Raw genomic sequence first — 12,762 nt, 5'->3', positions numbered from 1 at the left:
ATCTCATTTTCAGAACGACTTAATACAAATGTCAAGAGACAGTGAAGTTTTAAACTGATTTCATGCATTAAAGACAAAAATCAAACAAATTCCTGAATTTATTTTTTTCGGGCCTTTTGAACGTCTTACAGTATGTATAAAAATACATAGAGCTAATTTGTTGTTTTGGTATTATTTTTCTAAATATTTTTTTCCAAAAGACAATGCAGTTGCCTAAATTTTAAAAAAAAACATTACAAACTACAGAACCTTATTTATTTGGCAAACTCAAACAATGTGGTATGACATGCGAACTTAAAAAGAAGCACTTTCGCAAAGACTGGATTGATACAATATAAAAAAAAACATACAGTATGTCTGTTCTCATAGTTAAAGCAACTGCAGAATAAGGATCACCTCAATTTAGCCATGACTCACAATCCTGGCGAGTCACAATAACTAGCAAGAATAAAACTCCTTACTTTCATATCACTAGACAATACCCAACCAGCTCCTCAGCTCTTTACAAATACATCTCCCTATGCAAGCAAACGTTAGAGGGAATTCACTTAATTTATTCTACACGGTTTGGCTGAAACATCTTTTCTTTATTGGTTAACATGTTTTTGACAGCATTTGAAAATGATCTAAAAAAGGGGAAAATGTGATCGGGGTCACATGGTGTATAAAGCCAAGTTCTCCTATTTAAGGCAACAATACAAGGTTTGTTAAGGTAGGCCTTAAACACAATCACAAATATAATGTGGGACACACTAGCAAGGACATCCCCCACAGACCACAAAGAATGCTTCGCCACTCAAACTGTAATCAGCTACAGTTCCATCGACTTTAACTGGCCGTGGTTTTATGACACAGGTTTTATGACATATGTATGTAGTGTTACAGTAGCCCTGGGTGTTGACCATGACCTCCCATCGTAGCTGAAGCACCTGAGTGATCCATGTTTTGAAGGCCGAACACTACTGCGTTGAAAGATGCAGGGATCACACTTGTATGTTGTTGATGCTGAGACAACAACAGGAGGAGGATGGATTTCAAAATGTGGACAGCATAAAACTGCAGTGAGAGAAACATCCAAAACCTGGCATTAACGGGGTTCCCACGATGCTGTGCTGCTTTCGGGGTTTCTTCTCTTTGCGTGTGTTTCATCAGATATGCCACCCTTTCAAAATTTTCAGCTTCTGTTCTATCTTTACATCTTTTAAGTATGAACACTAAAGTCACTTAACCAGTGAAAACAGTGCAGAAAATGACAAAATGAAGTTTGTTTTTTTCAATTTTTTTTATTTTGTTTCAATGTGCCTTTTGATTCAACATGTACAAACAGACATCTCTGAATTGAGCAAACATTTAAAATAGATATCTGAATATAATAATTAATTATTTACATGAAAACATATGTACAGAAGGCATATTTAGCCGGAAATAATTTTATCATTCTGTTTAGACTGAAAAAAATCAACCCCATCACTGTGACTCCAAATTTAAGCATTAGATTTTTCTTAATTAAACAAAAGAAACTATTTATTTCAATGAAGCAAAGCAAAACATTAAAAATAAACATTAATGGCAAAGATCTCACACGGGCTCCAGCTTTAGTTTTTGTTTTAGAAACTTCAGCAGTTCAGACCTAAAGGTTGAGCACACGCAATTAATTTATAGTGATACACCTTCCTCCAGATACTCCAACGTACTGGTACCTTTCAGTCGGCCACAATTCTCTGATATAAAGAACAGACTTTCTCTTGTCACAACTTACCAACCTCCCACCTAAATGAATAATACCTGAACAGAAACTGGTTAACATCAACCTCCTCAAGAAATGAAGTCTCAAAGAAATGCTGAACAAGACTACACGTTACAGTATAGTCCTGTAAACCATTTCTTTTTAATGCTTATAATATGACATCTTATGCATGCAAAAACTGTCCAGGTCAATCAAAGAGTGGATTATTAGTTATATTAGAAATTTTCAAGAACATTCTGGTTATAAACAGCTTCTAGAAACAATGGAACATGAATTGCAATTTTTCTGCACAAAAAGCTTTGTAAAAATCTGTACAAAATTGACTTCTTTAACACTTTATGAACTTTTTTTCTTATTTCATTTTGCATAGTTGGGTAAATAATACAAGTTTTAACTTGTTTCACAGTTGAATTATTGTTACCCAAGGAAAATGACAAAAGTATGATATAAAATCAGTTAATTGCAAATGTATGTTGTTGAAGGATTAATTTTAAAAACCAGGGTGCTGTAGGTAAAATACAATTGGAACATACAATAAAAATAATTTTTAAAATGACTTTGAGGTTGTCTTCAAAAATAATAATTGAAAAAGTACATCATATGTTGATTGACAAACTTTAAATGATACCTAAACTAAAAGTCCATAAATATAGTTTCTTATTTAAACAATTGCAACTAACAAAAATATACCAATAACTTCATGGCTTAAAAGAACTCACAGTATCTTCAAAGCTCTTTGAATATAGGGACACATTGCACAGAATAAAGTTGATATAATGTAGCTATTTTTACCTAATTAAATTAACTTTGTTTGGCTGATGGGCATGTGCAATGTGCTTCGTAACATGCAAAATAAAAATCTGTAAAAATATTCTTTACTATTATTTTCTACTCCATCTAAAACAGATTACTGCATGTTGCTTAATTATGCAGTGTGAAGAAAAGCCTAAATCAGCTTCAAACAACAAAACAAAAATGAACCCAATTAAGTAAAGAGCATTGCACTTCTGAAATATTTCACCTCACATAAGCTACTGTTGTTTTAATTGTGATTTTAGCTACCAATATTAATAAAACACTTTAATTAAATTAAAAAGAGACATCTCCTTAATCGCATTTTCCTATTAAAAAGGTGTCGCATACTGTACCTCTAACTATATCCTGCAATGAAAAACTCATTTTTAGCCTGGTAGGCCAGCAATTCTTGTCCAGGATCGAAAATTGTTTATTTCTATTACCGAAACTTTTCACTATCCAAGCAAAATCAGAGGATCAGAATAAACTCAAAGAGGTGTCCCTGTTTGACTTCGTAGTATATGGCTTATTCTAGAATGCTTTATCCTGGCTTCTGAATTGAAATCTCAGCTTTGTAGCAAATTCAAATTTACAGTTTAAAAGCAAACTATAAAACTGCATTGAGAATGGACGTCATCAGCAATATGACACTTAACTTACACAAACAACACTGCTGCTGTGAAGTAACACTGCAGCTAACTGGATGTTGCTATAAGCTGTAGCCACTTGATTGAAATTTCCCTGTAAATAGCATGGAACTGTACAAGAACCACTGAGTAATGAAGCAACAACATTATACAGAGGGTACAGAATTCCATCTATATTCCTTTAAGACTTGCACTGAGCTGGTTTTAGACCATATAGTCTGTTTTCAAGACCCATTTTCAAAAAATAAACTGCATCAATTAAAAAAATCACACTGAATAAACCCAACAGTAACATACACTGTAGTACCTTTCATGTAATACATGTCAGTCTTTCACATTTGGCGGTAGAGTCAATTTGCGTACTGTGCATAAAATGCAAATTTTACTCTTTCAATCTGGTGACATAATTTTATGGCTGGTCCAAGTTTTAACTCCATGCACTCCTGCACTGTTGGAAGTGTTAAAAGAAGTAGTGCCTGGCCATCAATATCCTGGGAAAAGAAGAAAACATAAAAGTCATGCTCATAAGACAGAGAGCACATATTTAGTTTTACTCCACAAAGATGAAAGGCATACTGTACATGCCTCACTGTATTAAATATATAAACTTACAGAGTTTCTACAGTATGTGTACAGTGGAAATAATTCAAGAGGATAGGACTGTAAGAGCCAGGAAAGTAGTATCACAATAGTATGAGGAAGAAAGATGTACTGTAAAATGAAGTAAAGGCATGCCAATCATATGCATAGGATCAGAAATAGTAAAATGTCTGTTCAATACAGTTTGATGCTTGTTAATACCTGTTCTTGAAATATTTTGGCAAGAGGAGCACAATCTGTAGACTTAATAAACCTGACAACATCTGCCACTGTCCACTCTAGTGGGTTGCTGTCCAGAACCAGTCTGTCTTCATCTTCAAAAGTTTCTACCTGGATTTGTGGTGAAAAAAACCCAACATGTAGATGACATTAAGGACAATGGTAGTCCTTGGTATATTTAATTCTAATTTCCTAATTATCACATATCAATGTACACACTAACTGGAAAACCTAAATGATAGGTAAACACAGGTATTAGAAAACAGCTTTGGCAGTAAGCAGCAGAAAACACATAAAATGAAGGAACATATTAATATATGATGATATTCTCATTTCCTTATGTATGGTTCCTGTATGGTTTCCCCTATTTATACGGTATACAGATATGTGTATTTAAAGCAACAAGGTTTTTTCCGATTGCAAAGATGGAAGTATCGCATATCACTAATATAATATGTTTCTTATTTATTTCCATAAAAATGGCAGATATCCCAGCCACTACATATGACACAACAGAGAGCTTTCTTCTATTCTTTTAAATATTTTATTTAAAAAATGTTTAAAAAGGAAACTCGGTTTAGAAATAACTAATTTATATTTCTACTCTCCAAAATGACAACACTTTAAAGTTCATGAATCAAGATTTATAAAAGAAACCTGACTGCCCAGACAAGACTTTGTTTAACTGTGGAAGCAATTTTTCAAAAACCGCTCCAGAAATACAGTTACTGAAGATTTCTTTTGTGTCAACACTGATCGCAACAGACATTACATTTACAACTCTTGGAGGTAAAAAAACAAAGCTGAAAAATATTGTTTTAACCACAAAGATCGAAGTCAATGAAAGGTAAACTTGACTTAATTGTCTGTGGAATATAGACTTATTAAACAATATAAAACAAATGAGTATATGAAGCACCCTAGATTTCTCTGATTAGTCCTAGATCAGAAATAGTAAAATTAAGATTTTTCAAGGATTCTATGGTTTAATCATTATTAAACCTCTAAAGCCTAAACTAAATATGTATAACATATATGATATATAATGTTTAAGATCATATCAAATGAGAATAATGAGTGCACTTGTGTTGTGGGAAAGACAATTTATACCACAGTTATTAGTGCAAATCTATTTTTCTAATAATTAAAAACAGTACTTTTAAAATAGTTTTGGAGATTTGAAAGCATCAAACAATTTGGCATATGGGATAAACATACCGCAAAGTACAAAAAGACATGTAATGTATGATAAGTTTATTTAACAGAAGCTTGAGCTGTAGTGCAGACAGAACACAAAGAAACCTTTGTGTTATTTTATATCTGTACAGCACAAACATATATATTGTTGCTCTGGAATCAATTCGGAGAAAAGCAACCAGATGTATTCTGGGACTTAAAGTAATGTCCAATACCGACAGGCTTACTAAGTTGTACAAAGAAGACTACAAGGTAACCTGATACTTGGCATTCAAATTCCTTAAGGTTAGTGTGTTGGGTTTTTTTTCATTTCCATATAAGCCCCCTTTGTGGAGTGACCAGGATATTGTTGATCTATGGACAGTGGACTTCAGAATGAACAGTGAAACATGAACTGGAGGGCACAAGTGGAAACTCTGTGGAAGCGTATTTAAACCTGAGAATAGGTGGCACTTCTTAACCTAAAGGATTGTGGGAGTATGAAACAAGCTACCTGGCCATGTACCTGAAGCCAATACTTTGCTTTACTTCAAGAAACGGTTTGATGAGATCCTTGGATTAAACAGCTACTGACTACCAAATAGGCCAGATGGGTCGAGTGGCTTTTTCTCATTTGTAACATTTCTTATGTTTTTTTAAAAATATTTTCTGTAAAGATAAAGTATAACATAGAATTACACGTTTAGACACGAGGTGTTTTTTTTATATTGGCATTACCACTATTGAGCAGGTCTCACCTTTGTAGCTGTGCGTTTGGCGGGATGGTACTTCACGTCTTCAGTGTAGGACCCTGAGCGTGTGGTCCTTTTGCGCCGGGACCTCTCCGTGCTGGCAGATCCGCCGGAGTCTGTGTTTCGCCTCAAAGTCACTGCCCTCCGAGGTCTGCTGCTCACCACCTCCACTGACGAGGCGTCTGTGTGGTCGTCGCGCGGCTCGGAGCTGGTCGCCTCACTGCCGGTGTCGTCTTCGGCGCCCTCCGGATCCTCGTCCTCCTCGCTGTCCTGTAACAGCCAGCAGAATGAGTCTGGCATCAGGAGCTGTGCCGAAGCTTCCTCGCACCCTTCCATCCCACCCTCTGGCAGACACCCTGTGTCTATATACTTCGTACACAAAGAGAAATGTATGGCTAGATATGAGCATACAATCTTCAGAGGTGGAAGTAAGATGATATTGCTTATGATACCACACCAGTAGGAAAAACTGATCATTTTTTTCAAGGTCACTTTATCTTTCTGTTTATCATAACTGTTGTTAAGGTTACAAAATATCTTTGTGCTTAGATTCCTTCCTAACATCTCAGATTAATCATCATTGTCTAGTTACCAATTTAATGTAATTGTAATAATTCATATACTAGATAATAATGACCTTATAAGAAGTAATACCACTGTTTTCTGGTTTTAATCATTTGTTGATTGAAAAGCACCTCTACAACTCACAGGACTCTATCCCTTAAAACCTTGCGTTTTGAAGTTTGGCAAAATATAGTCCAAAAGTTTACTAATTCTGGGAAGCTGACTTTGAAGGAAGGGGACAGAACTGAAGAGAGGTAAAATGGGACAAGATACAATTAAATGGAGAATGGAAGGCTACTTAGCTTCTTAGACAGATTCTGCTTGAAGCACAGAACAAATTTATCCCAAGAATGAGCTAATCAAAAGCCAAAAACTGATATTCCAAATGGTTAAACAATTCGAATAGGAAAATATATAAGAAAAGAATGCTTTATAAAAGGATTAAAAACAACAGGATCCAGTTAAAGAAGAGGAGTACAATGAATTATAAGCACATGTAAAAACGAATATTAAAGAAAAGATGTTGCTGCTTTGGAATCAGTCCAGAGAAGAGCTGCTGGATGCATTTGGGGTCTTAAGGGAATCTTCTACACTGAGAGGCAGAAGGAACGGAATCTTTTTAGTCCTGAAGAGGGAAGACTACAAGGGGACTTGAGACTTAGCATTCAAATTCCTCCAAGTCAACACAGTGGACTTCTTTGACATAAACAGTAAAACACAAATTAGTGGACACTACGGCGATTTGCATTTACAACACAAAACAGGAGGCACTTCTTGTCCTCCCCTTGTTTGTAATCTTTCTTTCAGACTGGAGCTGCCCATTCCTGATCTGAGGCATCTGTTTTCATGTTCAGCCCTTAAGGTATCAGCCACAGGCAACAAAAATGCACGTAATCAAAATGACAAACATAATGAAAATGGATTGGGTACGAATACTGAGACAGGCTGAGTTTTACTGTCTTATCTGGTTACATAAAGAAAACCTTATGTTGATTATAATGATGATGTTGGTATTTTTTACAAAGGTCTAAAATAATATATAAACACTAAAACCCCCATTATACCTTAAGTATTGGTATGGTGTTGTCAAGGGCACACAGGACTGGACAATAATACAATATTGTTAAGAAATTAAAGTAGCTTTCACCTCTATGTATAAATCGAATTGAATAAAAGTAAATCAGAACGAAACAATGTTTGAAACTGCCTGGGGAGTTACCTAGTTTCATATGTCATATGAAGTAGGTGGATGAAGAGAGAGATGTCTTATTCTCCCAGCCTTACCTGCGGAGAACCAGCTGGTGTATAGTCCACTGTAGATGAGCGGCGCTTCTTCTGCACGAAAATGGATTTGCGTTTCTTCCTCCGACGAGCAGGCTTGGCCAGTCCGCTGTCCGGGAGATTTTCACCAATAGCTGGTTTGATAACTTTTTTCTTCTTCCCATAGTAATAAGCTAATAACAGAAAAATTGAATACCTTAGCAAAATCAGAAATACTAGACAAAAATAAGTGTCAAATAAAATTATATTAATCTTTCCTTCTTTATTCTCCCAACTAAAGTAGACAATAACCATGAAGATTTAGCATTAAAAAAACATAAAAAGGAATCACAATGAATCAAAGCAGACTGGTACAGAAATTTACCTGTTTTTATAGAAGCATAATCAATATATTATATATAACATATCTTTCAATAAAATGGCTTGTATCATTTATTAAGCAACACAATCTGCTTTTGCTGTAGGAACATCCCAAAGTAAAAACCAGTGTAAGACATGGACTAAAGCGTTAGATCATTGCAAAATTATTTGGAGAAGTAGTGTTTTTCTGGTAAGAAATGTAAAATAAACAAGGAAATACAAAAAGCAAATGCTACTCTATGACTATCAGCACAAAAGCAAACATATAGACATGATATTGTTCAGAATACCCATTTTATGTCAATAAATGGTTCAGAAGGCTTGGTAATGGGTCAGACCTCCCAAGTGGCTCAAACATTAAAGGCCAATGGTTGAGACACAGTTGTCCAGCTGTCGTATTGGTGCCAGTTCAAAACCAGGCTGTGTCATCTGCAAACTGTTACCAGATTCATGAAGTGCCAATGCAACAGGATAAATGCCATCATTGGTGGGTGGGTTGAGTTGGATATGTGATGATATCCTAAACAAGCTACACAACAACAAACCCGCTGTGCTAGTAGTGTTGCTGTCAGAGGCATATTACACCTCCAATTGATGCTAACTCTTCTGTAAAGCACCATAGAGCTCACAGCAAGTCAAATGGCTCTGACAGATGGATATGTCAGAGGAATACTTGCACAGGTCCATATTTTCCCCGTGCAGCAAAGGATTTGTAGCAGTAAGCCAAGCTGATTAATAATTGAAAATGTCAAATTGGGAAGGTACAGCATGATAATTATCCAATCCAATTTTTTTTTTAAAAAAGGCTGTGAATAACTGAGAACACATTCAGAGTTTATAAATCACTTGCTTAAGCTTAATGTACACAGTATTTTGTGCAATTACGTATTTTCAGTCAGCTGAGACTTCTTACAACTTTGAAATTCTATGTGAAAGTGGAATCTATCCTCATCAAACTGTTTCCGAAGCGCATGATATACCAAAATGCCTCCAAAGTCAACTTCAGTGGGTTAACCAACACTGGAATAGGATTTAACAGCCTGATCATAAGCTTTGCTCTGATAGAATACGTTAAATTCCATCAAGTACTTCAGAGACACCAGTAATTGTCATTTCTGAGTACTTTGAAGGCATACAGTGCATAGAATGTCATTTCCCAAGCTCCAGTTCTATCTCTGACTAGGCTAATGAGGTTTTCTTCTGCTAAAGCAGAGGACATACTCACTACTGAAATTGTGACTTCTCTCCTTACCTTACTTAGGTAATACATAGAAGAGCCTGTTGTTTTTCTCAACTAGATTTCTAACCTCTATTTCTGTCTTGCAGCACCAAGAGGTCAATATAGCCTCTTCTAAATTCATTTCTGAAGTAATTATCCCATTGTGAGAGCTTAATCATCACAGTCAGTCATTTAATTACTACAATGTATAGTATGTGAACAAGCATTTAGTTTTAAAGAGGTGTTTATTGCTATCAACACAATTACATATCCATTACAGTATCACGGACAATCTGGCATGAAATGAAAATGATAATCAGGAACATGTACTATATATCATGTGTTAACAAAATAGTTTTGTTTTGATTTGTGCATTTACCGTACATTTTCTGAATTCTTCAGTTTTATTACGTGTTTTGTGCACTTGAACTTTACAATACTTAAACCACTGCATTAGATCAACCAGATTTGCATGTCTCACAAGGACAATTTTCAAATTTCGTATGTCCTTTAGCAACGGTTTTTCAGCTCTTTTAACACTACTGTGTTTGGTCAATTTCTCCATAGCTTGGATAACAGCTAATGTACTTGGAATGGCATTCTGCAGCAGAATACCAGGTGCTTTATTATGATGTACAGTAGTTGAAAAAAAAATTGAAACACCTGGGTAAATGAGGGACACCGAGTATATTAAAAGAGAGGGTTGCCTCACGCATTAATTAAAAAAATAACATCCCAGCATGCTTAAAGCCATGTGGTAAAATGCCTGACAGGCCTTGTTGTCTGTAATCATGGCAAGCATGGATGCAACATGAGGTCCCAACAATTGTGAAGCAAGGGTGATTATTGGTATGGATTGTTGTCTAAGGTGATATCAGCATGGAAATCTGAGGGGAAAGACAGCAGCAAAGGACAAGGGGGTGGATACGTATTGATCAGGGCTGTGATATCAATGTATTTATAAACATACAGTAATTGTGCAAGGTAAAATGGGTGAGCAACTGCAGCTTTCAACTGATAGCAAATTTCAAGCTGTGGTGGCAGTTTCATTAAAAACAGCCCACAAAGGAAGAGAAACCTGTCAGTACACCTTGGGGATATTGATACACTTGTTTATTTAATGAAATGTTTTTAGATGTAATTAACACTTTTTTTAATTTTTGTAATGCTCTTAACTCAGCAAATTAATTGATTTGCATCAATAAACTCAACTCTAAATTCTAATTGTATAATTAATCAATCTTACGCTGATTACTTAATGACTGCTGAGACTGCACTGTCTAGAGGGGTACTGGGTGAATGGCCGTTCAACTATAGGTCACGTGACCCAACGATCACACAATCGAGAATAACTCCAGCTCCTAGTAATCTGTGTTCTAGTAAGAAGATTTTTATTTGAAGACCTGTGATTCAAAGTGGATGTATATCTTGTGAACGTGTTCTTTTGTTGGAGAGTAATTAGTATATTAACCATAACAAAACATCAACTCTATGACTACAGCCTACACTGCATTATAACAATGTGTAGGTATAACAACTCACTGAAAGATGTTTGCATAGCAAACTGGGCAATAAATTGTAGTCTACACATAAAGGTATGGTCAGACAGAGGTAATTATACAGCTTGGTCTGTTTAAATAATCATCGGGTACATGCACTGCACAATATTTTTTGACAGCAGCTTCTGCCCTGCTACATAAGTAATAGAATAAAGCTAATTTTCAGCCACTGTCAACTTGAGTAGCACATCTACTAAGTCTTGTACCAATTTATTGCAACTGGCAGGGAATTCCAGGCAACACTACAGCTAAAGAATAAGAGCTATGAATAACCTTCCACTGTGGATCAATTTCTTATTTTCACAACAAAATTTAACAAGTACTGCATTATTTAGCTTTTCAATAGTATAGGAGTTTCCCAAAAATATTGTATATTTGATTTAAAAAAGCCTATAGTTCCTGAGATGAAGATATTCATCATCATCAGTATTTTTTTTCCTATCTGACGTCTCATACTGTCTTGAGATCAAATGAAAGTTTACCAAAATTGTTTATAATTACCATAATATTGAAAGAAGTATTATTAAATTTCACTTCATGCATTTTATATGATCTAAATCCAAAATAATTATACTTAGTATAATTATTATACTAATGAAAAGAGCTAAGACCTTAATTCCCATCCAGGGCACATTTTAAAATTTTAAAATTTAAATGTACTCATACTCTACGCCTTCAGTATGTGTATACGAAGACCAAATACATAAAAATAAATGTTCGCGATCTGAACAAAGAAAATGCAGAATAACAGAATATGAATCAATGTTTACAGTATTTTGCCAGTGCAATCTATAGTTATATACTGAGAATTCACAATTATGACTACAGTTCCTATAGATTTAATTTGTTAAAGTAATTTTATTTTTAGATTGAGAAGAATTTATTTGGTTAGAAAGCTTCCATGTGTTTGAAGGTCTGTATTGTATACTGTAGGTCCTGAACTTTGCTAGTTTGGGGAATCAATTCATTAATGACTAAGAGCTAAGATACTTAGGTAAATAAAATGTAATTACAAGGTCTGACGTTAAAAGAACAAACTCTGAATGGTATTTGTAAACATAAAGCAGAACCACATATCTGTAATATGAACCATCTTTGAAAGCTTATCTTTTTTCAAGTGTATTCACTTAATTTGTTATCATTCAGTAACAAAGTGGAGCTTTATTCATGCCGATCTCTAATCTAAAGACATAACTGTCATTGAGCAAGTGAATGAAATTTCAATAAAAATATAAATAGATAAGCAAAAAGGCATGCATGCACTTAAAGTCTATTCATTAGATAGACTATGAAGGTACTTTTGTCATTGGGAGGTTTCTTCTTAAACAAAAATAAAATGTTTCTGCAACATCACAGTATAAAAATGCGGAACTTTAGAATAATTCATGCTGTGTGACAAACATATGCTTTCTGGAATGTAAACACAAAAACAGAACAAAATCTTTTCAGGTGAAGTACCTCATAGGAAGAAAAAAAAACAAGGCCTGTGGGGCCATACTCACTATACTTAGTTTTGGTGTGAACAGAGCAGTTCTCGGGGCACTTGTCTGTAACCAAAGCAGGGCTGAACAAATTGGGACAGCACTGAAGCTTAAGGCAAACCTTTCGACAAAAGTCTGAGACTTGGTCTGAGGTTCGCACTATCTTGATAGTTGATCTGTACGTCTTTCCTTTGTATCTAAGGAAAGGCAAGCAAGACATTTTCAAAACACTTTCACAATAAGACTCAAAATACTGTTTTAAATTAGCTCTACACCACTAAACTATTTGGTTACATTCCAAAAACAAATGATTTCCAATTTGACAGTCATTTTTAAGTGTTTGTGCAAAAGCTACGTTGAGA

The 12,762-nt window shown here is 35.0% G+C and overlaps 1 protein-coding gene across 4 annotated transcripts in view; it reads right to left on the bottom strand.

Annotated features, from left to right (window-relative positions):
• Window positions 1-1,294: 1,294 nt before the first annotated feature.
• Window positions 1,295-12,762, bottom strand: part of sfmbt2 (Scm like with four mbt domains 2) — an 87,906-nt gene continuing 76,438 nt past the window's right edge. For all 4 annotated transcript variants that reach the window (XM_006633342.3, XM_015352439.2, XM_015352441.2 and 1 more), the window contains 5 exons: window positions 12,422-12,597; window positions 7,785-7,954; window positions 5,943-6,206; window positions 3,991-4,119; window positions 1,295-3,680 (listed from right to left, as the gene is read on the bottom strand). In XM_006633342.3, the coding sequence (XP_006633405.3) occupies window positions 3,540-3,680; window positions 3,991-4,119; window positions 5,943-6,206; window positions 7,785-7,954; window positions 12,422-12,597 (880 nt within the window). In that variant the 3' untranslated portion in view covers window positions 1,295-3,539. The remainder of the gene's footprint in view (window positions 3,681-3,990; window positions 4,120-5,942; window positions 6,207-7,784; window positions 7,955-12,421; window positions 12,598-12,762) is intronic.

This window comes from Lepisosteus oculatus, chromosome 7 (assembly GCF_040954835.1).
Source record: "Lepisosteus oculatus isolate fLepOcu1 chromosome 7, fLepOcu1.hap2, whole genome shotgun sequence".
Taxonomy (NCBI): Eukaryota; Metazoa; Chordata; class Actinopteri; order Semionotiformes; family Lepisosteidae; genus Lepisosteus; species Lepisosteus oculatus.
Note: the sequence above shows the minus strand (reverse complement) of the source record. Positions and strands in the feature narration are given on the sequence as shown.